This window comes from Chlorella variabilis, assembly GCF_000147415.1.
Source record: "Chlorella variabilis unplaced genomic scaffold CHLNCscaffold_4, whole genome shotgun sequence".
NCBI classification, from domain to species: domain Eukaryota; kingdom Viridiplantae; phylum Chlorophyta; class Trebouxiophyceae; order Chlorellales; family Chlorellaceae; genus Chlorella; species Chlorella variabilis.
Genome location: NW_005435084.1, coordinates 265,086 through 290,133, shown reverse-complemented (window position 1 = coordinate 290,133; position 25,048 = coordinate 265,086). Strand labels below are relative to the sequence as shown.

At 68.6% G+C, this 25,048-nt stretch overlaps 5 protein-coding genes across 5 annotated transcripts in view; 4 read left to right on the top strand and 1 right to left on the bottom strand.

The window, feature by feature from the left end:
- Positions 1-5,810, top strand: part of CHLNCDRAFT_141931 (hypothetical protein) — a gene marked incomplete at both ends in the record, with an annotated part of 9,640 nt that extends 3,830 nt beyond the window's left edge. The window contains 18 exons of the mRNA XM_005850190.1: positions 67-155; positions 468-605; positions 816-901; positions 1,142-1,278; positions 1,842-1,893; positions 2,134-2,259; positions 2,463-2,552; positions 2,825-2,904; positions 3,075-3,176; positions 3,366-3,470; positions 3,656-3,787; positions 3,998-4,079; positions 4,245-4,491; positions 4,688-4,764; positions 4,917-4,993; positions 5,165-5,238; positions 5,392-5,458; positions 5,640-5,810. Of these exons, the coding sequence (XP_005850252.1) occupies positions 67-155; positions 468-605; positions 816-901; positions 1,142-1,278; positions 1,842-1,893; positions 2,134-2,259; positions 2,463-2,552; positions 2,825-2,904; positions 3,075-3,176; positions 3,366-3,470; positions 3,656-3,787; positions 3,998-4,079; positions 4,245-4,491; positions 4,688-4,764; positions 4,917-4,993; positions 5,165-5,238; positions 5,392-5,458; positions 5,640-5,810 (1,932 nt within the window). The remainder of the gene's footprint in view (positions 1-66; positions 156-467; positions 606-815; positions 902-1,141; positions 1,279-1,841; positions 1,894-2,133; positions 2,260-2,462; positions 2,553-2,824; positions 2,905-3,074; positions 3,177-3,365; positions 3,471-3,655; positions 3,788-3,997; positions 4,080-4,244; positions 4,492-4,687; positions 4,765-4,916; positions 4,994-5,164; positions 5,239-5,391; positions 5,459-5,639) is intronic.
- A 588-nt stretch (positions 5,811-6,398) lies between these two features.
- Positions 6,399-10,681, top strand: CHLNCDRAFT_141930 (hypothetical protein; the record flags this gene model as incomplete). The annotated part of the gene is made up of 9 exons (XM_005850189.1): positions 6,399-6,548; positions 6,689-7,351; positions 7,557-8,414; positions 8,554-8,634; positions 8,795-8,992; positions 9,222-9,370; positions 9,496-9,574; positions 9,659-10,127; positions 10,281-10,681. The coding sequence occupies 9 exons, from the start codon at positions 6,399-6,401 to the stop codon at positions 10,679-10,681; spliced, it is 3,048 nt and encodes a 1,015-aa protein (XP_005850251.1).
- Positions 10,682-12,695: 2,014 nt separating this feature from the next.
- CHLNCDRAFT_141928 (hypothetical protein) lies at positions 12,696-16,420 on the top strand (the record flags this gene model as incomplete). Its single annotated transcript, XM_005850188.1, has 13 exons — positions 12,696-12,900; positions 12,983-13,092; positions 13,239-13,387; positions 13,516-13,636; positions 13,836-13,907; positions 14,155-14,250; positions 14,482-14,596; positions 14,713-14,873; positions 15,088-15,150; positions 15,384-15,504; positions 15,682-15,759; positions 15,939-16,013; positions 16,224-16,420. The coding sequence occupies 13 exons, from the start codon at positions 12,696-12,698 to the stop codon at positions 16,418-16,420; spliced, it is 1,563 nt and encodes a 520-aa protein (XP_005850250.1).
- Positions 16,421-18,284: 1,864 nt separating this feature from the next.
- CHLNCDRAFT_141926 (hypothetical protein) lies at positions 18,285-19,289 on the bottom strand (the record flags this gene model as incomplete). Its single annotated transcript, XM_005849935.1, has 4 exons — positions 18,285-18,472; positions 18,625-18,696; positions 18,895-19,003; positions 19,224-19,289. 4 exons carry the CDS (start codon positions 19,287-19,289, stop codon positions 18,285-18,287), a joined length of 435 nt encoding a protein of 144 aa, XP_005849997.1.
- Positions 19,290-20,309: 1,020 nt separating this feature from the next.
- Positions 20,310-24,679, top strand: CHLNCDRAFT_57018 (expressed protein; the record flags this gene model as incomplete). The annotated part of the gene is made up of 11 exons (XM_005850187.1): positions 20,310-20,469; positions 20,722-21,942; positions 22,101-22,160; positions 22,354-22,494; positions 22,707-22,874; positions 23,019-23,096; positions 23,211-23,405; positions 23,529-23,705; positions 23,866-24,080; positions 24,311-24,491; positions 24,674-24,679. Exons 1-11 carry the CDS (start codon positions 20,374-20,376, stop codon positions 24,677-24,679), a joined length of 2,538 nt encoding a protein of 845 aa, XP_005850249.1. The 5' UTR covers positions 20,310-20,373.
- Between the last annotated feature and the right edge of the window lie 369 nt (positions 24,680-25,048).

Below are 25,048 nucleotides of genomic sequence, written 5' to 3'. Positions count from 1 at the left end.
CACCCCACCCCATCCCCTCCCCGCCACCCTCCCCGCCACCCCCCTGCCACCCCGCGCCCCCTGCAGGCCCGCGTGACTGTGGTGGAGTACTTGAAGGAGCGGGGCCTGTTCCGAGGCACCCTGGACAACCCCATGCGCCTGGGCCTGTGCTCGCGGTGAGCTGCTGCGGCTGCGGCGGCAGCGGCGGCGCACACCACACCCGCGCCCCGCCGCCGGCGCCTGTGCCTGCATCCGTGCGCCCGGCGGAGCGTGCCGGAGCACGCCGCCGCTCCCACCTCGTCCTGCTTGTTCCGCCCAGCCTGCGCCTCTCGCGTGTCCTTTCTCAAGTTCCCACTGTGTTGATTGGCAAGTCATCTTCAGCCCCGGAGGCCTGGTGGCTGCCCCGCCCCTTTTCCTCGCACCCCACCCACCTCCTTCACTACCTCCCTCCCTCACTCGCTTGCAACGTCCCCTGGCTGCCCCTGCAGCTCCAAGGACGTGATCGAACCCGTGCTCAAGCCGCAGTGGTGGGTTAACTGCCAGCAGATGGCGGCGGACGCGTGCGCCGTGGTGCGGGACGGCCGCCTGGAGATCATTCCCCGAGAGTTTGAGGCGACATGGTTCAGGTGGGGAGGGCCGCTGCCGTGCTGGGCAGGCGCCTGCTGGCGCCAGCGAGCGCGCCCAGGTGGAGCAGGCGCGGCATGGCGCGGCTGCCGCCCGCGCCCCTTGTGTTGCGGGGCTGCTGTCGGATGTGCTGGAAGGCGGCGGCCTGTGGCACTGCCTCTCCCACTTTCACACACACACACACACACACACACACCTGCCGCCTGCCGCAGGTGGATGGAGAACATCCGGGACTGGTGCGTGTCGCGGCAGCTGTGGTGGGGGCACCGCATCCCCGCCTACTATGTGGCGCTGGAGGGTGAGGCGCTTTCCTCCCGTGCTTTCCTCCCGTGCTTTCCTCCCGTGCTTTCCTCCTGCGCTTTCCTCCCGCGCTTTCCTCCCTGGCCCGATGTGCTCCTGCATGCCTCCTGTGCTGCCGGCTGGTCCGGCTGCCACTCTGCCGCTCCGCGCAGCGCTGCCACCAAGAGCCTGCTGTTGACAAGCTGTCACTCTCGGAGACTCCCTCCCTCCCTGCCTGCCGCTCTGCCCTGGCCTGCAGACGAGGCAGAGGAGCAGCGGGGCAACCCCGGGGCCCCCAGCGAGCACATGGATCGCTGGGTGGTGGGGCGGGACGAGGGCGAGGCGCTGGCGGCTGCGCGCCATCGCTTCCCCGGCCGGCCGGTCAAGGTGGTGCAGGTGCGTGGGCGGCGGGGCCCTTGTGTCTGGTTTGGTGGGGTGGGCACTGCCAGGGAGCTGCCCGGGCATGGTAGCCAGCTGGCCTCAGGTGGGGTGGGGTGGGCGAGAGAGCTGGTGGCATGCGCCTCGCCCCTGCACGTCAGGACATGCCCGTCGGATTTCACACACACGCACCCGACCCTGCGAGGCGGAGCGAGGTCCCCTGCTCAGCAGGAGCCTCGCCCTGACCGCCCCGCGGCGTCACCGGTGCCACACCCAAACCCACAGCCCTGACTAAGCGGGCGGCAACATGCCGCGCCCCCTCACCCGGGGCGCGGCCATGAATCGCGGCCTTTTGCACTCACGGCACATTCCACAGCACACGCAGCACGCCCTGCTGCACTCCTGCTTCATGTGTGCAGCACAGCACACCATGCCTGCACCCCTCCACCCCACACGCACTGCGCACCACCGCACGCACCTGCCAAGCACGGGCGGCAGCCCTGCCGCCCTTCGTCCTGATTCCGTGCTTTCCACCTTGCGCCGTGCTTTCCACCCATGTCGTGCTTTCTTCCCACCCACAGGACGAGGACGTGCTAGACACCTGGTTCTCCTCTGGCCTCTTCCCCTTCTCAGGTGCGGCAGCTACCTGGTGGGCCACCCACCTGCCTGCCTGCCTGCAGCCGACATTGCCGGCAGCCTTCTACAAGCAACCCGCCCCGCTTGACTCCCGCTTCCCGCTCCTCGCCTCTTATCACGACCCCACACGACCACTTCACCGCCTGCAAGCCACATGACCACCACCACCACCACTCTCACACACTCTCCCTCCCGCCCCCCCTGCCCCCTGCGCTCCTCCTTTCTCCCTACCGACAGTCTTCCAGTGGCCGCAGCAGACGCCTGAGCTGGCGCGGTTTTACCCCACGTCCCTGCTGGAGACGGGACACGACATCCTCTTCTTCTGGGTCGCGCGCATGGTGATGATGGGCATGAAGCTGACGGGTAGGTGGACGGTACCGTCGGTGCCGCCTGCGTCGCCACCGCCCGCCACGCCCGCCCCAGCCCCTGCTTGCTGCCCTGTCGTGTGGGGTTGTCCCCGGTTGAGCCTGGGCCAGGGGCGCCGGGCCGGGCAGTGGCGTCAGGCGCTGTGCGGGAAGCTGACGAGAAGCTGACGAGCTGCGCTGTGCTGCGGCATGGCGGTGCAGGAGAGGTCCCCTTCAAGCAGGTCTTCCTGCACTCCCTGGTGCGCGACGCGCACGGCCGCAAGATGAGCAAGTCGCTGGGCAATGTCATAGGTGCGCCGCTCTCAGCACAGCGACAGACGCGCTGCACACATGAAGGCATCTCAGCACAACGGCGTGCGCTGCCGCAGCCTGCCGCCCGCCCGCCCATCCTGCCTGCCATGCGGCGTCCACCTCTGCTGCTCACGCCGGCTGCGCGCACTGCCCCTGCGTCTCCCTCCCGCTCCCTCTCCTGACGCCTGCTGAAACCCACAAACGTGCTCCATCTCTGCCCTGCCTTCCATCTCCTTCCCTCCGTCTGTGTGGTGACCCCTCGGTGCCTGCAGACCCCATCAACGTGATTGAGGGCATCACTCTGGACGGCCTGCACCAGACGCTGCTGGGTGGCAACCTGGACCCCAAGGAGGTATCTGAGCCGGCTGGCTGGCTGGGGGTGGGGAGTTGGAGGCTGGCAGAGGGGTGATGGCTGGGTACAAGGCGGGCAGGCCTGCTGGGAGGGGTGGGATGCCGCAAGGCGTAGGCATGGCCCCATTCGAGTGTCCCAGCCGGCGGCCGCGCCTGCACCTTGCTGCGCAGGTGGAGAAGGCGGCGTCGGGGCAGCGAGCAGACTTCCCAGACGGCATCGAGGAGTGCGGCACCGACGCGCTGCGCTTTGCGCTGGTGGCCTACACCTCGCAGGTGGGCTGGCTGGCTGGCGCTCCTGGCATTCACATCGCACGGCTGGTGTGCTCCTGGCAGTGCCGGCCGCACCCAGTGCCCAGCGGCCCTGCCGGCGAAGCAAGGCGAGGCCTCAACGGTGCTGCAATTGTCCCGCATGCACATGATGTACTGGCCCTGGTACTGATGGCACCGTTGCTGGTACCGCAGGGTCGCGACATCAACCTGGACATCAAGCGCGTGGTGTCGTACCGCCACTGGTGCAACAAGCTGTGGAACGCCATCCGCTTTGCCATGATCAACCTTGGTTCAGAGGTGGGTGCCAGGCCAGCACGTGTGTATTGAGTTGTAAATGCGTAAATGCGCAGGCGGGCGTGAGACGAGGTGCTGTGTGTGCTGCTGCCACGGCGTTCGAAGCACAGCCGACGACAGGAGCACGCCTCAGCTCCTCGCCAGCCCCCTCACCCGCCTCCTTCCCCCTGCTTTCTTCCCGGCTGCAGTTCCAACCCTCGGAGGCGCTGGACGTCCCCTCCTTCCCGTTTGCCAGCCGCTGGATCCTGAGCAAGCTCAACGGCGCGGTGGGCACCACCATCAGGGGCATGGAGGCCTACGAATTCTCCATCGCCACCTCGGTGAGCGGGCTTTGTACTACTGTACTGCTGCTGATAGGGGGTGGGATACAGCTCTGGGGGCCGTGTGCGCTGGTGTGTTTGGCGTAAACGCGGGTGCGACGGCGGTCGTGGTTTCTGTAGTTGTGGGTGGTTGGCTTTAGGGAGAGTGGTTCAGGGAGGTTTCCAGCCAGGAGTGAACCTTAAAACTCCTGGCTGCATGTTGTACCGCAGGCTGTGTACAATTTCTGGCAGTACGAGCTGTGCGACGTGTTCATCGAGCTGATGAAGCCGGTCATGGCGCTGGACGACGCAGGTGGGCGGTACAGCAGGCAGTACAGCTTCAGCGCCGCCGCTGCATCGCGCCGGCGCCGCGCCCGCACACGGCAGGCGTGCCACAGCCCAGGCTGCAGCCCCCAGCAGGCGCTGCTGGCACCCCGACCAGCGTACCTGCCGACCCCCGCATCCACCCCCCGTGCAGCCGAGGGCGCAGCGGCGGCCAAGCAGGCCACGCGCGACACGCTGTGGGTGTGCTTGGAGGCGGGCTTGCGCCTGCTGCACCCCTTCATGCCCTTTGTCACCGAGGAGCTGTGGCAGCGGCTGCCGCGGCGCCCCGGCCAGCAGCAGGCCGCCTCCATCATGGTGGCCGACTACCCGGCGCCCGTTGAGGGCTGGAGCAGCGAGCAGGCGGAGGCTGACATGGCGTACATGCTGCTGGTGGTCAACAGGTGAGGTGGCAGGGGGGAGCAGAGGCGGCCCACCGGCGGCGTGCGGCGTGGCGAGCCCGCTGTGGCAGCGCTTGCTTTTGCCGGGCGGGGTGTGGTGGTTGCTTCGGTGGGTAGGCTGGTGGAGACGTGTTCGGCACCCGGGCACTGCTGCCCAGCTGACGGTAATGCTGTGTGTTTCCATCGCCACCTCTTGCAGGACGCGTGCACTGCGGGCAGACTACGACCTGACGACGCGGCAGCGGCCGCCCATGCTGCTGCGCTGCAAGGACGCGGGTGGGTTGCGCGCGGCAGCGCCTGGGCCTCACCCCTGGCGCCGGCCCGCATGCAGCTGCAGCTTGCCAAGAAGCACTGATGTCGATGCAGCCGGCTGACGGCGCCGAACATGCCTGTCCCTCCTCCCTCCCTCCCGCCCTTCCTTCCTGCAGCCAAGGCAGCGCTGCTAGCGAGCTGCGGCGTGGAAATCACCACACTCACGACCAACGCCTCGCTGCAGATGCTGGCGGTGCGCACGCCGCGTCGCCGCGCCGCGCTTCGGCGGCTGGCAAGCGGCAGACCCAACGGGGGCATGCATCCCTCCAGCCTCCTTCCCTCGAGGCTCTGCACCCATGTGTGTTTCATGTGCCCTGCTGCTGATCCTATCCCTCGTCCTGCCTGCCTGCCTGCCTGCCTACAGGAGGGCGAGGCGGCGCCTCCGGGCTGCGCTGTGGCCATCATCGACGAAGTCACCACCGTCTATCTCTCCCTCAGGTGGGCTTCCTGATGGTGCAGGAGGCAGGCATCCCGTGCAGCAGCATCTGCAGGACACCTGACTGCAGGACGCCTGCACCTGCTGACGTGGCATTGGCACATGGCCGTGCGGAACGCTCACCATCCGCCCCCCACGTGTGTGCCTGCCCGCAGCGGCGTGCTGGATGCGGCCAAGGAGCTGGAGAAGCTGAGCAAGCGGGAGGGCGAGGCGGTGGGCAAGGTGAGGTCCCGTTGCTTGGTGGCGCCAGCCCGTGCTCGCCGGCGCCTGGTGCCTCGCGCAGAGCTTCGTGCGGGGCTGCTCTTGTGCAGCTTCACTGCGCAGCCGTCCCTCGTGACGCCTCGTCTTCCGCTCTACTCCATGCTGTTCACTGCTACTGCTGTCCCGCTGTCCCGCCCCGCAGCTGGACCAGTTGCAGCGCAAGATGGCGCTGCCTGGCTACCAGGACAAGACCCCCGAAGACATCAAGGCTCTGGAGCTGGAGCGGGTGGTGAAGATGGAGGCGGAGCTGGAGGCCATCCGGCACCACATCGCAGACATGCGCACGCTGCTGGCCGAGGCGGCGGCGGCGTGAGCCTGGCGGCGAGCGGCGAGCGGCACGGCGCGCCTCATGGCTGCCGCGCGCGCCGCCACCTGTCAATTACATGTGCTTTGAATGTGCTTGAGCGGCCCTGAGAATTCTTATTATCACCCTGCAGCAGCTGTAAACCAGGAGGAGCGCCTCATGTGTTGCGGTCCTGGCGGCAGCGACAGGTGGCAGGCGTAGCTGTGCACGCTCTTTCTGACGCCTCGGCTTTGCTGACGCCCGTCTCATGCAATAAAAATAGTGCGTGTCTCGCTGTTCAGGGTGCTTCTAGCCGCTCCGCGAGCGTTGACCAGAAGGGGGCACTGGCCCGCCACGCAGCGAGGCCCCAATCAGCAAGCGAAAACGCAGCTGTAACGCAGCCGCAGCTCAATTGAATCGTCGCTGGTCGCTGGAGACGCCCCGGCGGCCAGCCAGCTGTGGCACCGGGCGGCGGGAGGGGCGGCGGCGCGGTGCGGCCGAACATTGCTCTGCCTCCCCGAAACGGAATGATCGACTTTGTTTAGCAACTGGGACAGCCGCAGTTGCGCATCACCAGCCACTTCAACTGCAACGCAGCACTGCAGCAGTGGCGGCGGCATGAGTCCCTCGCTGGGAGCAGCGGCAGCGCCCGACAAGGCGGCCGCGCCCGATGCAGCAGTCGTGGTGGACAAGCTGGATGGCGTGCAGGAGGCGGCGCACGCGTTCCAGGATGCCACGGTGACGCAGGAGGAGCTGGACAGGCTCACGGTGAGGACTCCCGCTGTACCACCACCTCATCCTGCCCTTGTCTGCCACCACCACCTCATCCTGCGCGGTGCTGCCTGGGGTATCCTGAATGCCCCCAGGCCCTGTGGCCTACCATCCGCCCCATGCCGCCCGTGCTGCAGGTCCCAGAGGGCTTGAGTGATGCTGAACGGGCGCAGCTCTACATGTCTGGGGGCCAGGCGGTGCAGCAGGCGGCGGTGATTGACAACCTGCCGGGCCTGCTGCGGTCGGCGGGGCGGGGGGTCTTCCCCGCCATCTCCCGCAGCCTCATGGAAGCCGCGCGGCAGCTGGACAGCGAGGGGCAGATGGCGGCGGCAGAGTCGTTTGCCACCGTGGCGCGGGAACGCCTGCTTCCCAACGTTGACCTTGCTGACGCCATCCTGCCGCTGGTGCTGGCGGGGGTGGGCGACGGCGGGCACCCCGCGGCGCAGGCCGCGTGGCTGGCCTGCCTGGCCGACATCGCCCCGGCTCTGGACCCCATCACCCTGCGCAACCGCGTGCTGCCCAGCGTGGTGGCGCGCGGCAGCGGCGGCGGGCGCAGCCTGCGGGAGCGCTGCCTGTGCTGCCTGCTGCTGGGCGCGGTGGCGCCGTACGCAGACGAAGAGGACCTGAAGCGCACGCTGCTGCGCCTGGCGGGCACGCTGTGCCAGGACACGGAGTGGCAGGTGCGGCACGCCGCCTGCCAGCAGCTGCCCGCGCTGGCGACGGCCACGGCGGACAAGCTGCCTGCGGCGGAGCTGGAGGGCGTGTTGGAGGACCTGTTTGGCCTGCTGGAGGACGAGGAGGTGGGGCTTGGCTGGCTGGCTGGGTGTGCCTACACTGCTCCCGAGGCGCCACATTGTTCGGCTCTGCATTTTGTGCATGTATGGCAGATGCGCCTGGGCAACTGTGCGGCTGGCCTCCAAAGCCAGCCCGACTGCAAGGTCCCCTCCAACTTTTCATGGCAGCACACTTCCAAGCTCCTGCAACCTGCTCTCCGCCGCCCCGCAGGCTCTGGTGCGCGCGGCGGCGTGGCGCGCGCTGGCGGCGGCCCTGGACCTGCTGCCCATGCGGCTGCGGCGGTCCCGCGCGCTGCCGCTGCTGCTGCAGCAGTGCCGCGACCCGGAGCACCACGCCGAGGTGCACCGCAGCCTGACGGCGGGGCTGGGGGCCCTCATGGCTCGCCTGGTGGCTGACATGGAGGGAGATGCAGAGGTGAACGCCTGCCTGGGCTACTTCCGCAGCCAGGCCTGGCGCCACGACCACGCCACGCGGCTCAACTGCGCCGCCGCCTTCCCGGCGGTGCTGCGGGCCGGTACCGCACGGCGGTACGGCTCCCACCTCCACGACACCTTCCTGCGCCTGGCCTCCGACGCCGACGCCGAGGTGCGGCTGGCGGCGGCCGCCGCGCTGCCCGATGTGGCAGCCAGCCTGGGGCGCGACCGGTGCTGCCAGTACCTGCGGCAGCCGGTGGCGGCGCTGCTGCAGGACGAGCGGCAGGAGGTGCAGGCGTGCCTGCTGGGGCGCCTGCCAGAGGTGCTGCAGCACTTTTGCCTGGGCGCGCCGGAGGAGGCCCGCACCAAGGTGCTGGCATCCTTTGTTGACCCGCTCCTGCGCTTGGAGGCCGTCAGCGGGTACAGCTGGCGGCTGCAGCTGGCGCTGCTGCAGGCCCTGGCCGCCTTCCCAGCCTTCTTCTCGCCGGACCAGCTATACGAGCGCTTCCTGCCGCTGGCGTGGAAGTATATGGGCGAGGGGGTGGCGGCGGTGCGCGAGGCGGCCGCGGCGGCCGCCGCCGCCGTCTGGCGCGCGCTGCGCAAGCCGCCACACCGGACCGCGCTCTACGCCCGAGCCGTGCTCGACTTTGGGCAGGTGGGGCCAGGTGCTGTGCGACATCGTGGCAGGCTGCAGCAGCACCAGGCCAGGGCCGGGGTTGGGATAGGTGAGGTTGCTGGGAGGCTGATGGCTATCTGGCACGCCCGCGGTGCCCGCTGTGCCCGCCTGGCTTCAGTCTAAGAGCTTCCGCCACCGCATGGTGTTCCTGGACTTCTGCCTCCACGCCCAGCGCCACTTCAGCAGCAGGTTCATCAAGGTGAGTGGTCGGTGATAATACATCGACAAGAGGTGCCGCGTGGGGTGTGCCTGTCCATCTCCCGCTGCCCCGCTGCCGCCACCGCCGAGCAGCGTCACGGGGGCTGCCCGCCGCCCACCCAGCCCGCCTGGGAACTCCCTGGCTGTTCCACCTGCCGCAGGCGCACTTGTTGGAGGCGGCCCTCACCCTGGCTTACGACCCAGTGGCCAACGTGCGGCTGCACCTGGCGGCAGCCATGCCGCCGCTGAAGCAGGCGCTGGCGCTGCCCGACGATGTTCACCTGCTGGAGCGGCTGAACAGCGGCATGAGCCACCTGATCACAGATGGCGACGCGGATGTGCGGCGCGAGGCGCGCAAGGTGGGCTGGCGGGGGTGGACCATCTCGCGGGGGGCTGCCGAGCTGCAGCAGGCAGCCGTGCGCTGGGGGCGCCTGCTCCTCAGCACAGGTGGCCAATCTGGCACCCCTGTTTCCACTTGCCGCCTCTCAACCTGCCTCAAGTATACGCTGTGCTGCTGCATGCATGCCGGTGCCTGCCCACCTTCTCTTTCCTCTGCGGTTGATGCCCTCCCCCTCGCCCTGCCCCCAGGCCAACGAGGCCTTCAAGTGCCTGCCCGTGCGCATGTCGTGCGGCGCGCTGGAGAGCAGCAGCGCAGAGGTCAAGGCATACGAGGCGGCGGATGCGGCGCGGGCAGAGGCGGAGCGAGACTTCCTCTTCGATCCGGAGCAGCTGGACAAGTGAGGGAGGGAGGGCTGGAGCGGAGTGTGTATGTGTTGTGGGCGGGATGGGGGGCACGTGTGCATTGTCAGAGGCCGCCGCTGTGGGATCCATCAGTGCTCACTACTGGCACCTGCTGCTGCAGAGTCCACGCCGAAATCGCTGCGTACGATGAGCAGCTGCGGCCAGCCCACGCACGGCTGGCGCTGTCGCTGCCGGGCCAGGTCCGCGGCGACGGCAGGGGCGGCAGCAAGCCTCTCGTTAAGCAGAAATCGGGGCCAGCTGTGCCGGCCCCTGCCGCCACGCAGCTGGCCTCGCACCTCCGCAGCAGCTCTGATGGGCCAGCAGAGCCCCGGCGGGACAAGGGGCTGGCAGCCAGCCTGCAGAGCGGCCGCTCAGCTTCCATGGACTCGGCTGTGGATGGCAGGCTGCAGCAGCACCGGGGAGCAGAGGCGAGCAGCGGCGGTGGTGGCAAGGGAGGCAGCAGGGCCCGTGCGGACGCTTCACGCGGCAAGGTGGCGGCGCAGCTGAGGGCGTCCGCTCCGGGCACGCCGCACATCGGCGGGAGCACTCCTCACTCGCCAGGAGCTGCTGGCACGGGCGGGGAGGCGGCAGCAGCCATCTCCGCGGCAGCAGGGGCTGCAGGCTCCGTGCCGCAGCAACAGCGGCGAGCGGCGGGATGGCAACCACCAGCTGGCAGCAGCCCCAGCCGCTTGAGCCAGCAGAGCCCCAGCGCCGCGGCCGCAGGCAAGGCACCTCCGCAGCCCTCAAGGCTCAGTAGGCCATCCCCTCCCTCTGCTGCCAAGCGGCCGCCGCCAGGCGCCCCGCTGCTGGCGCCGCCAACCGCGCAGCCAGCTGCAGCTTCGCTGGCCCTACCTGCGCCGGCCGCGGCAGCGCCGATAGGATCCGCTCTGGCTGCTGCCAGTGCAGGCGGCGCACTGTCAGGCGGCGGCGCATTAGCCGGCAACGGAAGCGGAGGCCTGCTGCGGCGGCCGAGCCTCAAGGGCGCGGCCACACGGGCGGCCGCAGAGGTGCAGCAGCTGGCCCTGAAGCTGAGGTCCGTGCTGCTGTCTGGTGAGCCTGTGGCAGCGGCCGCGGCACCGGCACCTGCACAGCCGCAGGCGCCGCAGCTGGCGCCCGGGATACGCGGCAGCGCTGCCTACGGCAGCTCAGCCCCCAGCAGGGCAGCAGGCAGCAGCGGAGGCGGCATGAAGATGTCTGCCGAAGGGCGAGGCGGCGGCGGCGGCGGCGGCTTAGGGTTCAGCGTCAGGGGGATGACGCAATTGGTGGGCAGCGGCCGGGCAGGACCCGACACACCTGGCGGCAGATGAGACGCCGATTCAGACTTATAGGCACTTTTCAGGCTTGTCAATTGTCCTCCTTTTCCAACCGTCTTATGTCGACGAGTTTTCGCACCCATCACACAGACCGCGCACCCGATCATATGCCCTGCCGCCACAAACTCCTGCCCAGGACTCTTCTACTGACCTCATGCCCAGGACTCTTCTACTGAACTCATGTACTATGTGAATTGTCAATACAGCAGAAAACCGTGGAAACAGCAATGCGAAGCGGGGTTTGAGAAGGAGGGAGGCCACACCTTCCAACGGGGGGACCACAGCATGCGCTGCGCTGAGCCTGCTGTGCCAAACGCGTCGACCTCCGCCTCATTGCCCCAGCGCCTGGATAGGGGCTCTCATTCCGTCCTTCCTTGCGGCTTTAGTGCACCGCCAGGCCCTCCCTTCGCCTCCTTGCCTCCGCACCCACCACCAGCAGCAACACAACCATGCAGCTCCTCAAGTCCCTCTTCGCTGTCTCCAGCAAGCCTAATGGCGCCGGTAAGCCGTTGCGAGTTGCTTGTGGAGTCCGCAGTGCGCGCAAGGAGGCCCTCTGCGCAAAACGTGTGGCATGTCATCTGTGCATGGCGTCACTGCCTCTCCTCCCCTTTGCTCCTCTGCAGCTCTCAAGACCACGAGCCTCTTCTCGCGCCCAGCCCCCGAGTCGCTGACCCTGCGCAGCAAGCACGGCAAGCTGGCCGCCGCCGTCGCCCCTGCCGCCGACGCGGGTTGGACCATCGGAGCTGCAGACGCCGCCGTCCACCGCATTGCTAGCGTGTGCACCGCCCCCGAGCACCAGCAGGACTACCACCTCTGCCCGCCTCCCGCTGCCAACCTCACTGCCGCCCTCGACTGCGCTGAACCTGTTGATGCTGCCACTGCCAGCCTCGCCGCTGCCGCCGAGCCGTGGCTCACTGTCGACTTGGAGCTGACTGCTGACGAGGTGAGGGGCAGGCACAGGGGCTGAGCTCTATGAGGAGAGGCTGTGTCTTCCTCAGCACCAGAGCTGACTGTGCCTCACTGCCTGTCCGCCCCTTGCCACAGGCGCGCTGGCTGGTGCACCTGCACGTGCAGCCCCCCGCCCTAACCTACTCTCCTGTCGACTGCTCTTCTTCCGCTGAGCCCCAGCAGCAGGAGCCAGCACCTGCCGCCCTGCAGCGCCGCACATCATCGCCTTGCGCTCTGCTGCGCCGGGCATCGGCTGGCATGCGGGCCAGCGCCCGCCGCCTGCGGGCCAGCCTCAGCGCCCCCGCCTGCTTCAGGGCCGCGCCCGCAGCCACCACCTTTTCGCCCTGCACATCTGACGGCTGGACCAAGACGCACGTGAACTGGGCCTGAGCTGACTGGCGGCCAGATACCGACAGCTGGGCTGCCCCTGAACCAAGGGGCTGCTCCTGGACTGCCTTGACCCAACCCTTGATTATTGATATATTCACCCCCTATTTACACCTAAAACACAAGTTGGGACTCTCGTTCTGTGAAGTACTGCCACTTTGTTTGACTCAGAGCTTCGGCTGGCGGCGCCGGCTCGGGGCGTTGCAGGGCGGGCCCATGTTCCCACGGCAGGGTGCCGAAGAGTCGCAGATATGCCTGTCATCATGGTGGCCTGCGGCGCCAGCTTCACTATATCGCCAGAGCAAGGAAGTCTTCCTGACATGCGGTGCCGGGCGGCGGGCGCCAGGCGGGCGCCAGGCCAAACCAACGGATTGACATCAAACCCAAGCCCACGTAACATCAACATCTTTGTAAAGCGATCCCGCCTGCTGCGACACGCAGAATAGCACTTGCGCAGCCGCTCCCGACACATCATCTTCGATAGGCGATTGCCCAAGCAGCCTGCTGCAGCTGGAACGGCATGCAGGCCGCCTCGGCGGTAGCTAGGCCCGGCAGCCTAGCGGGCGCGCAGCTCCGCGCCCGGTGTCGCTGGCCGCCATGGGCAGTGCCGCCGCCGGCGTGCCGCCGCCGGGCTCTGGCGCCGCGGCCGGCGGCCCAGGCAGCAGCTGGGGCCATGGATGGCCCTGGAGACGACAGCGCAGCCAAGCAGCAGTCCGTGGGGGCAGGGAAGAAGAAGGGCGGCATGGCGGCGTTGTTCCCGCAAGCCCTCCACGACCCTGTCTGCAACCGCAAGCTCATCGCTCTCAGCACAGGCACGCCCTGCCGCCCCGGGCAGGCCCCGCCAATCGCTGCAGTGCGCCCGGCCGCGCTGGCGCCTGGTGTGCGGTGCCGGTCGCATGCTCTCGCACGCTCAGCCGCCTTTTATTTGGCCGCCACTCGGTGCCACCTGCCCGCCTGCAGCCCAGATGCTGTCGTCGATCGCCACCCTCCTGCACGATACCTACCTGCCGCTCTACATGAGCGATGTCCTGCACATGAGCAACACCAAGGCGAGCCGGCACCCTGAGGCCGTCCGCTGCGCTGCGGCGGGCTCGCTGCTTGCCCTGCTCACGCCTCCTGGCATCAGCGGCAGCTGGGGAGGAGCGCCAGGGCTCGACTGCCTTGTTCCGGTGCCAGGGCGCTCACTCACGGCCACCCACGCGGCTCGCACCCGCAGATGGGCAACCTGCACGGCCTGCTGCAGCTGCTGTCCCGCGCCTCTGGCGTCGTCAGCGGCAGGCTGGCCGACGTTCTCAGCCCCGCCAGGCACGCCGCCGCCGCTGCCGCTCCCCTGCCACAGGCCCGGCGCGCGAGCCAGCACAGTGCGTCGAAAAGCCCGGGCATCGCTTTCTTCAGAAACCCGAGCACTGCTGGTCTCTGCAGCATGGCCGCCGCCACCTTCACTCGCTACTCCACCCCCCCCACCCCCCACCCCCCCCACCCCTCCGCCGCAGGATGGTGATCCTGGGCGTCGCGCTGACGGCGGTCGTCTGCAAGCCCATGTTTGCGCTGTGCGGCTCGGTGTACACGGTGGCAGGGGCGGCGGCCTGCGTGGCCTGGATCACTTACGCTAAGGTCGGGCTCGCGTGGGTTCTGCCTCTGCTGCTGCTGCTGCCTCTGTGGCTGCTGCTTGGTTCTGCCGCCGGTGCTGGGTCTCCCCTGCTGCTGCCGGTGCGCGAGCGTGTGGTGGCGCCTGCTCCACGCATGCGCTGCACCCTGTGCCGCGCCATGTGCTGTACCGACGCTTCGTACCGCTTTGTACCGCCTCGTGCAGATGTTTGACCGCATAGTCAAGGGCGTGCGCGAGGCACCGTCCAAGGCGCTGGTCGGGGAGCTGGCGGCGCAGGTACGGCCCGGCAGTGTACTGCAAGACGCCGCCCAGCGCTGCCTCTCTCGTGCCGTTGATGTTAATCATTCACAAGTGCAAGCCCCTCTCCAGCCCCGCCATACCAACTGGCTCCCCGCCTCCCTGCGCCTCCTGCATACCTGCTGCCCCCACCAGCCGCTCGCCCCACATCCTGCAGCCGCCATGCTGTACTGCGGCTGTACTGCTGCTGTACCGCAACAATGTGCCCGCCGCCCTTGCCTCGCAGTCTGGCGACTCTGCGGCCGCCGCCTTCAGCGTGCGGCAGGCGCTGTCCACGCTGGGCATGCTGCTGGGCTCGGGAGCGGCGGCGCTGGCGTTCCAGGTGGGCAGCGGCTGCAGGCAGGGGACGGCAGGCAACAGGGGGAAGTGGCCTGGCACAGCGTGCCCCTTCTCCAGCCCACCAGGCCCCGCCCGCTTTGGGACAAGCAGCTGCGAGGCGATGCAACAGCTCAGGGGCTCCGGTGGGCACTCTCTCTCAGCAGATGCGGGCCTGCCGCCACTCGACCGCTTGCGCGCCCGCCCTGCCCACCTGCCTGCCGGCCTGCCCGTGCAGCTGACGGGCCGCAGCTACGAGGCGACCTTTGCGCTGTCGGTCATCCCCGCCCTGCTGGGCCTGGCGCTCGTGGCCAGCGCCCTCAGCGCAGACGCCAAGGCAGCCAATGCTCACCGTGAGTGAGCGCCCCTGCCAGCCAGCTCCTTGCCTTTCCTTCCCTTTGGGTTTGCTTTGGTAGACCATGCCGCACGCGCGTCACCCCTCCTCCTCCTCCTCCTGCGCCCCCTGCAGCAGCAGCCCACAGCGACGCCGGCGGCGCACGCCTCGGCCTGGGCAAAGCGCGCGCATTCCTGGGGGCCCTGCCCCGCGGCTACTACCAGGCCTTGTTCACCATGTGCATACTCTACCTGGCCCGCTTCGACGTGGCCTTCATCACAGTCCACGCCGGCTCGGTGCGCCCCGCTGGCGCCTCGCTGGCGCCTCGCTGGGCTCCCGCTGGCACCCTGCCAACTGCCCATGCAGCGCTCGCCGCCCGGGCCGGCAGGCAGGCGGCGGCCGAGGGGGCTGTGTCATGACGGCATGGGAGGGGGTGCCACGCCGACCTGCCGGCCTTTCCATTCCGTCGCCTGCCTGCCTGCCTGCTTCTCCTGCCTGCCTGGGGAGCAGGTGATGGACAAGGCGAGCCTGCCGATGCTCACCCTCTTCTCCATGCTGCCGGTGGTGGTGCTGGTGAGGCCCCAGGGGGCGCTTGGTGTTCAGCGGGGCGTGCCCTGCTGGCCAGCTGGGCTTGATGTGTGGGGGCGAGGGACGGCACCCCTACCGTAGGGCTGTGAGGTGACCTCACCGGTGCGATGGGCTGTGGTGTGGGCTGCCAGGCAGCTGCCATGGCGGCCGCAGGCCGCCGCCCCATAGCTGGGAGGTCCCGTGACCCACTGCCCTCTCCCTGGGCGGCCACCCCGCAGGCCGCCCCGCTAGGCATGCGGGCCAAGGGCAGCGTGCGGTCCCGCAACACAGTGCTGGTGGCGGGCATAGCGGCCCTGATAGCTGGGGACCTCTGCTTCGGCTTCTTCCCAAGCGTGCTGGGTGAGCTCCGCTGCCGGCTCCCCGCTGGCTGCTTGCTGCACAGGCCTGTATGCTGCTGCATTGGCAGGGAAGCGAGCCAAGCCACGCCTCCCTGCCGCGGCTGCGTGGCTGTGTGGTTGCGAGCCCCGCCCCGCGATCCTCACGCTCCCCACGGCGCTGCCGCTGCTGTTGGTGCAGGCATGGTGCTGGGCTCCACCTTCGTCGGCCTCCACATGGCCGCTACCCAGGGGGTGCTGTTTGGCATGCTGGCGGCGTGTGAGTGGCCCTTTCTCTCCTCTTCACCCCTTGCAAACACTCGGGCCCAGCCTGGGATGCTCGGCACGCTGCCATTGCATGCTGTGTGGCGTGAGCGCCCAGCTTGTGTCAGCCTGTATCTGCTCACCCTCCCCACTCGACCCACTTATCCACGCCCCACAAAGCCCCGTGCCGTGCAGTCATCCCCAGCCAAGCGGTGCCGGGCCTGGGGCGCATCAGCGGTACCGTCTGGTCCTTCACCGACCTCCTGCTGGGTGCGGGGCTGCAGCCATGGCTGAGCATGGCTCGACAAGCATGGCTTGCCTCCCGAGGCAGGCGCTCAACTCCTTAGCTGCCATGGGCCGCCGCCGCTCTCCACCCGCGGTTGCCCCTCTTCAGCTGCCATTCCAAGCGCTGCTGGGGCGTCCATTCGATGTCTCCCACGCACCGTCTGTTCCCCTCTGCCTGTGCTCCTCGCCCTTCAGGCGTGGCGCTGGCGTATTCCAACTCTCTGGCCGGCCGCTTGTGCGACGTGACGGCGGCCCGCGGCATGGGCAACACGGGGTGCTTCTTCGGGGGTGCGGTGGTCAGTGGCGCCGCCATCCTGGCGCTGCTGGCGTTCACGGTCTTTGGGGAGCTTGGCAAGGAGGAGCAGGTGGCGGCGGCGCCTAAGGCGGCATAGCGCCTGAAGCTGCTGGCAACGTTCCTGGCGCCAGCAGGCTGCCCTTGGCAGGCCGCGGTGCCCCTGAGCTGTAGGGGCCACGGCAGGGGCTGCCGCCGAGTCAAGGTGGCGGCGGTATCGGCCGGCATCCGCCCGACAGTTTTCAGACGGTTGAGAGTTGAGCGGCACAGCGCTGCGGTGACAGCTTGGTGCACCTGGCAAGCAACTTGATACATGCATGCTTCCAGGGCACTTCCGCTATTACTCTGACCGCAACCTTATGTGTTGCAATGAACATGAGCCCTCAGCACAGGATGTGACAGCGCCTGCAGCCCTCCTCAACATCCATTTGCTGGCAGTGGTAGGAGACAGTTGTGCATGGCGTCGCCGCCCTCTCTGGCGCCGCTTGCATACAATGCTTGTCACATACCCTCTCAAGCGATTTCGAAACAGCTCTCGAATGAGACGTAGACAAAAGGAAATGACAAGGCCACAGCTTTAGACCGTCTAAACCAGGGGGGGTGACCAGGGCGGACCACAGCATGCGCTGTGCTGAGCCTGCTGTGCCAAAGCGTCGAGCTCCGCCTCATTGCCCCAGCGCCTGGATAGGGGCTCTCATTCTGTCCTCCCTTGCTCCTTTTTTGCACCGCCAGGCCCTCCCTTCGCCTCCTTGCCTCCGCACCCACCACCAGCAGCAACACAACCATGCAGCTCCTCAAGTCCCTCTTCGCTGTCTCCAGCAAGCCTAATGGCGCCGGTACGCCGTTGCGAGTTGCTTGTGGAGTCTGTAGTGCGCACAAGGAGGCCCTCTACGCAAAACGTGTGGCATGTCATCTGTGCATGGCGCCACCACCTCTCCTCCCCTTTGCTCCTCTGCAGCTCTCAAGACCACGAGCCTCTTCTCGCGCCCAGCCCCCGAGTCGCTGACCCTGCGCAGCAAGCACGGCAAGCAAGCCGCCGTCGCCGCATCCGCCCCTGCCGCCGACGCGGGCTGGACCATCGCAACTGCAGACGCCGCCGTCCACCGCGTTGCTAGCGTGTGCACTGCCCCCGAGCACCAGCAGGAGTGCATGGACTACCACCTCTGCCCGCCTCCCGCTGCCAACCTCACTGCCGCCCTCGACTGCGCTGAACCTGTTGATGCTGCCACTGCCGCCATCGCCGCTGCCGCCGAGCTGTGGCTCACTGTCGACTTGGAGCTGACTGCTGACGAGGTGAGGGGCAAACACTGGGTCTGAGCCCTGTGAGGAGAGGGTGTGTCTTCCCCAGCACCGGAGCAGACTGTGCCTCACTTCCTGTCCGCCCCTTGACGCAGGCGCACTGGCTGGTGCAGCCCCCAGCCCTGGGCTACTCTCCTGCCGACTGCTCCTCTTCCGATGAGCACCAGCAACAGGAGCCGGCACCTGCCGCCCTACAGCGCCGCACATCATCGCCTCGGGCACTGCTGTGCCGGGCATCGGCTTGCATGCGGGCCAGCGCCCGCCGCCTGCGGGCCAGCCTCAGCGCCCCCGCCTGCTTCAGGGCCGCGCCCGCAGCCACCACCTTTGCGCCCTGCACATCTGACGGCTGGACAAAGACGCACGTAAACTGGTCCTGAGCTGCTGACTGCGGGCCAGCTGCCGACAGCTGGGCTGCCCCTGAACCAAGGGGCGCATTCTGTGACCAACTTGACCTGCGCTTGTGTTTCCTGCATTCAAATACTCTGATACAAGCCAATGTGTGAATGGAAAAATCAATGCCGATAAAAAGCTTTGCCAGCAAACAAGGGTGAGCAAAACAGAAGCAGTGTTTGGGCAATGCACGCCGGCAGGGGCGGCGCAGCAGCGTGGGTGCGGGGTGTTGAGCAGCCCCCAAAACTGATATCATACGAACAAACTGGCAACCATTACTGTGTGTGCCACCCCTCGTCGGGCCCGCCCCAATGGTAATCTCGGCAAGGCAGCAGCAGCGTCTCGCCGGGGTAGATCTCGTCGTAGTTTCCCTCGTACTGCCGATTCAGGAACAGCATGAGGCTGAAGGGCACCCGGAAGCGGGTGGCCACTGCAGGCAGCGTGTCGCCCTTGGTCACCTGGTCTGCAGGCGGGTAGGCGACGCATGGCAGGCGGCTGCGCTCAGCGAGGCTCGCAGGTGGCCATGGCGAGAGAGCGGGGCACAGCGCAAGATGGCAGCTGTGGCATGAAATGGAACACCAAACGCAGGGGCAGCAGCAACAGCAGCTTGCTCACACTCGCAGGGAATTGACGACCCTGGCGGCTCTTGCTGCACGCTCTGCTGCTGTGGCGCGGGGGTGCCATCGGCTGCAGGCAGGCGCCGCACGGGAACGCCGTCAGCAATGGGCACCCCACGAGGCACCCCACTGCTCATGCACATGTGCATTGCAGGCTGCTGCTGCTGATGATGATGATGCTGCCCATTGCTCATGCACATGTGCATTGCAGGCGACGAGCAGGGGGTGGCAAGGCGGCATGGTGCAACGCGACCGCGGCGCCGCGCACCTCTGCAGGGCACGTGCACTTTGGCTCCGCGCAGGGCCTGGCCCGGCTCTCCATACTCTGGGTTCAGCTCGATCACCAGGTCGAGGTCGAGATGGAACTTCTGGCAGAGCTGCGGTGCACCAGCGGGGGCGGGGGCGGCACGCACGGCGTTGCGCGAGGGGAGGTGCCGAGGGGTGGTGGCACGGCAGGGACACAGGCAGGCAGGCAGCGGACCCTGCGCCTCGGGAGCAGCTGTGGCCCGCAGCCTGCCGTGCCGCAGAGAAGGCTGTGGCAGCAGAACTCAGGGCCGCCGCAAAGCGGGGCGAGGTGCTGCCCAGCCCCAAACTCACCGTCCACAGGTCCTCTCCCTCCTGCAGCGTGACCTCACAGGTGTGCTCCTGGTCCACCGCCAGCATACGCGCTGCAGGCGCGGGCAAGCCAGCAAAGCGGCACTGTGGGTGGCTGGTCGATGGGGCGGTGGTGGCAACCGCTTGGTGGCGGGCCGGGCAGCGAGGCAGCTGGCCAGGGCGGGACCGGAGGGGTTGAGGTTTGCGCTTCCGCACCCCGGCCGCACGCCCAGGCCACCTGTCGGGGCGGCCGGAGCTGAGGTACTGAGGGCGGAGGCGGTGCGGCTCTCACGGGCTGCCTAAAACCTGCCAAAAAACTGCCCAAAACCGCCCGATCGATACCTGAGGCGAGCGAGAGCAATGTAAGCACTGCAAGTCCTCTACAGACGCTCATTGTCGGGCAGCTTGCGCAAGGGTGTCGAGGGCAGCAGGCGTCGGGCTCTGCTTGCTCGGTATGAGCTGTGTTTGCAGGCTGATAGTCATAAATGGCAATTACGGATACGGGGTGCCATTGACAAGTGATGTCTCCCGCCGGCGATGGCGCACCTGCTGTGCCGCCGCAGCGTGCCCCATGCATGCCCATGTTGTGCGGGTGCCCAGCTTAGGTGGCCCATGCCGGGGACGCCAAAAGCTCTGCCCCAGTCAGCAGTAACACCCACCTTGATGTATACTGGCCTGGTGTTGATGAATTGCCGGTGCCCCATCTCGGGCTCGAGGCGAGCGTTCGCCCGCTGCGGCGCCTCGCCGGCGGCCCAGGGAGCTGCCTCCTGCGCACCAACTTGGTGGGATGCAGAGGACGTCACTATGAATTACCCGGGTGCTGTAACAAGCAACTGTAACAGGGTGCAGCATGGGCTGCATGAATGAATGCCGCCAGGCTGCGGGGGGTGCCGCCGCCGCGCACCGCCCAACGGCCAACCTAGCACCTGGACACCCTCGGCCGCTTGCCATGGTTCAATGCTTGCGATCCTGCATCTGCGCCCGTTCCCCATCTCCAGGACTGTAGTTCCAGCCAGGGCTGTTGTTCATTTCGCGCCCTGCATGCGTGGTGGTAGGATGGCCGGGCTTGGCCGGGGCGCTTTGCCACCGACTCGGGCAGGGCTGATCCGTCCATCAGGCACCTGTGCATCACTGCCTGATCCCGAAGCCCGCAATGCAGAGCGCTGTGGGGTTGTCGATGCCGCAGGCCCCTCGGGGGGTGCGGCAGGGGGCGGGCCAGGCGCTGGGACGGCCGTCACAGAGGGTCAGGGTGCGTCACAAACCTGTCCAGCCGCCTGCACGGCCGAATGCCCGACCACATCCGGGCGGTTGCTCCTCGCCGTTTGTGCGCGTCTTGGGCGGCCTGCCGTGCCCTCCGCGCAGCCATCGGTTGCGTCTCTGACCGGCGCCTGGCACATTGTCCCCAGCGCGCGGGTTGGGCCACCCACGCGGCGCCGCCACCCTGCGCTGCCGCCACCCCACCCCTGACCTGCTGCACCACCCGCTCCCACCGCTCGCGCAGGTCAGCGCCCAGGGCGTCATGAACGGCACCATGAGCAAGGAGGAGGCCGCCAAGTACACGCCTGACCAGCTGGAGTTTCTGATGCGCAAGCGCTCGGCGTCGGCCAGCCCCGGCGCGCAGTCCCTGAGCAACGGCACCACCATCGTCCCCGGCGCCGCCGCCGGCCTCTCCCCAGAGCAGCAGGAGTTCCTGGAGCGCAAGCGCCGCGAGGCCAGCGCCTCCCCCACCCCGGCCGTGCCAGCGCGGGGCCGCAGCCCGGCGCCGCGCCGCCCCGCCAGCCGCCCTCCCGCTGCCGCCGTCGGCAGCAGCAGCCCGGCCGCGGGGCTCACCCCGGAGCAGCAGGCATTCCTGGAGCGCAAGCGCAGCGAGACGAGCGCCTCGCCGGCCCCCGCTGCGCCCAGCCGAGGCCGCAGCCCGGCGCCGCGCCGCGGCAGCAGCACCCCGCCCTCCCGCAGCAGCAGCGGCAGCTCGGCCTCCCCGGTGGCGGGCCTGACGCCTGACCAGCAGGCATTCCTGGAGCGCAAGCGCCAGGGCTCCAGCACGTCTCCCGCCCCTGCACCTGCCGCTGGAAGCAATCCGGCGGCCATGGCAGGCCTGACCCCGGAGCAGCAGGCTTTCCTGGAGCGCAAGCGCAGCGAGGCCAGCGCCTCGCCGCCGCCCGCGGCGCCGATGCGCGGGCGCAGCCGCAGCCCCGTGCCGCGGCCTTCCAGCCGGCCTGCGCCACTCCCCGCAGCCAGCAGCGCGCCTGCGCCTGCGGGTCTGACGCCTGACCAGCAGGCTTTCCTGGAGCGCAAGCGCCAGGGCTCCAGCATGTCTCCCGCGCCTGCCGCCGCCAGCATGCCGTCAATGGAGGGCCTCTCACCCGAGCAGCGCGCCTTCCTGGAGCGCAAGCGCAGCGAGGCCAGCGCCTCGCCGCCGCCGCAGTCGGAGCGCGGGCGCGGGCGCAGCCGCAGCCCCGCGCCGCGGCCGAGCAGCCGCACCCCCGTGCCGCGCGCCGCGGCCGCCGGCCTCTCCCTCTCCTCCGCCTCGCTGTCCGATGACGGCATGCGGCCGATGGAGGAGCTTCTGGCTTCCCTGGAAGCTACGATCCAGGCCTGCGTGGCAGACGGCCTGATCACCCGTGAGGAGGCAGCCAAGTGCTCCCCCGAGCAGCTGGAGTTCCTGGTGCGCAAGCGCACGGGCCAGATGGCGGCGCCCGGCGCTGGCGCAGGCGGCGGCGCGGTGAGCGGGGCGGGCACACCTGCAGCCGCGGTTGCGCGTGCATGCGGGAACACGCTGCCTCTTGGTCCTTTTCTTGTTTGCGGGGGCCAGCGGCTGCTGCTTGGTTGCCACCAGCTGAGCAACGCCTTTTTTGCCCGCTGGGCATGCTGTGCCTGCAGGGTGGTACCTCCACGGGCCTGCCTCAGTCGGCGCAGGGCTCCGATGGCAAGACGGGATGGGTGAGCGGGGGGACGAGCGGCGTCCGCAGCAAGCATGCCGTGTGTGTGGGGCACACGTATTGTTGCAGAGCATGGGCGGAAAGGTTTGGAGGAGCGCGCTGCACCAGGCGTCCCCGATGGCGGCGTGTTTGCAGCGCTGAGTTGGCGCCGACCCCACCTCTCCTGTTCTCCCGCCTTGGTGCCGTGGCTGCAGTCGGGTATCGCCCTGGCGTCCCTGGCGCTGCTGGGGACCGGCATCTTCCTGGCGCCAGACAGCCTGCTGCCCAAGGACAGCCTGCGCATGCTGCCGCAGGCGCTGCAGCGGCCCGGCCTGTCGCAGCCGGCGCCGCCCAAGGTGCGCGCTGTGTGTGCCCCACGCCTGCGGGTCGGGGAGCCGGCCTGCGGCTGCATGCCTGGGCATGCTTCGAGCCTTTGCGGGCGGGACAGCCGGCACACGCAGTTGTAGGGCTGCTCTCTACCGCCATGCCCTCCCATGCTTGCAGTGCTGAGCTGCTGTCAACCTCAGCTGCATGCCTGCCTCCTCTGCTGCCTACCAACCTAGTGCAGGCGGATGCAGTGAAGCTCGAGGAGCCGCCCGCTCCCGCCGCTCCCAAGGCAGAGGCACCACCGCCGCCGCCGCCTGCAGCAAAGGCGGAGCCTCCAAAGGCCGCCGCTGTGGCGCCGGCCCCGGCAGCCAAGCCCGAGGCGAAGCCTGAAGCCAAGCCAGCGGCCAAGGTGAGGAGTTGGCGCCGCCGCATTCTGCCAAGGCCCGCAGCCGGGGCTCTGCGCAGCTGTAGGGGCAACAACTGCCTTGCATGAGCTGCTCAGCCTCACTCATCTCACCGTGCTCCCTGTGTGCCTGCCCCTGCCATGCCCCAGGCTGAGCAGGTCGAGAAGAGCGAGGCCGCCCCGGCCGCCGCCGCGGCACCCAAGCCGGCTGCTGCCGCGGCACCCAAGGTAGCGGCGCGTTGGGGAGCGGTTGGGATGTGTCGCCAGCTAGCGTGCGCCTTGGCAGGCCGCCTGAGCAGCCCTCAAATAGGGCACTGGCTGCTGCTGTTGGGCCTGCTGCAGGCGGAGGAGAAGAAGCCTGCTGCTGCCGAGCCCAAGCCTGCGCCTGTGGCGGCAGCCAAGGCCGAGGAGGCCAAGAAGCCGGAGCCCGCGGCAGCCGAGAAGGCGGCGCCGCCACCGGCTGCCAAGGCGCCGCCGCCCGCTCCTGCACCGACTGCAGCGCCGGCTGCTGCAGCCGGCGCTGCTGCAGCTGCAAAGGTGCGCCTGCAGTGCTGGTCTGTGTGCGTGGTTTTTGAGCTGGCCTGCTATGCCCCTCCCGGCAAACCTTTCTTGACCGTAGCCTCCACTGCGCGTCCATGGGTGTGCTGTGGTTGTGTGCAGGTGGCCGATGCTGCCAAGCCCGCCGCCCCTGCACCACCCCCGGCGCCAGCAGTGGCAGCTGCGGCGGCTCCCAAGCCCGCACCTGCACCCGAGCCCAAGAAGACGGAGCCTGCTCCTGCCGCTGCCGCCGCGGCCGCCAAGCCGCAGCCGGCTGTGGCGGCGGCGGCTAAGCCCAAGGTGAAAAGGGAGTGGGCTGGTGCAATGGCTACGCCTGCGGCCCGTCTGCCCGCAGCTGCAGCGCCGCTCGTGCCGCGCCCCGTCGCCCCGCATGCGGCCGGGACGCCACTTTCTTATCCTTTCGGCGGCTGTCGCGCCCCTGCCGCTGCTGGCTGTGCAGGAGGAGGGCCCCAGTGCTGCAGACCAAGCCAAGGAGCTGGCTGCCGGGCTGGCGGCCAGCCTCAACTCAGCCAAGCCTGGCGAGGCGGAGCAGGCAGCGCTGACCGGCGCCATCGCCCGCTTCACCGCCAACAGCGGCCTGGTGGCTGCGGCCGGCGGCGTGCTGGTGGCTGCGGCCGCGCTGCTGCCGGGCCCCCGTGAGGCGATTATCAGCAGGTGAGGCGGGTGGGCCCCTGGGCCGCTGCTGCTCCGGCCTCTGATGCCGCCGGCTTGCCATGCCCTGCTGTGCCTGGGAGTTGACGTGGTGGCGCCGTTCACTGCGATTCCCCTGCCTGAGCGGTGCCTGCCAAGTCAAATCGGCCGGCCCAAGCCTGCAAAGCATGCCCCTGACCCCGTGCATCCCTCCTCCCGCGTCCCTCCCGGCCCCTGCCGCGCCCCGCCTGCAGCCTGACCGGCCAGTCGCCGCAGCAGCGGTACGAGGAGCTGCAGAAGAAGCTGGCGGCGCAGCAGGCCGAGGCGCAGGCCGCCCAGCGCGAGTTTGAGCGCAGCCAGGCCAAGCTGAGGGCCACCAAGAGCACGCTGGACACGCTGAGCAGCCTGCTGAACAACAGCCGGCAGCAGCGCGCGGTGAGTGCTTCTCGGGCGGGAGGCTGGGGGGGGCCCTGCGTGGCTAGCTTGTGCGAGAGGGAGGGCATGCGCCGCTGTGTATAGCAAACAGGCGCACGTCGCTTTTCGGGCCTGTATCCCGCTTGTCTGTGTGGCCGGCACTCTGCTGACCCGCTCTGTGCCCTCCTGCGCCCCCTCTGCAGCGGTGATGTCCCGGCGCCGGCGCCCAAGGAAACTTTATCCACCCACCCACCTACCCACCCACCCTGAGAGCCACTCGCTGATATTAAGTACTCCTACCTGCCACACCGCACTCAACCCTCCCGCCGCGCCGACAGTGCACGCGCGGCACCCCCTGTCCACGCTGCTCCGTTGCCCTTGCTTCTGTCTGGTACACTTGCCTGAGCTTTACCTATTCCTGTTTTCTGGGGCCGATTCTTGTTTTTCAGGGGCATGCCAGTCGCAGCCGCGAGGAAGCGCCCCTGCCAGCGCAAACGGCCAGCTTTGACCGCTCGCCCCCATCTTTTGCATTCGTATGGCCTGATTGGCCTGATATGCCAGCCTGCCCCAATGCGCCT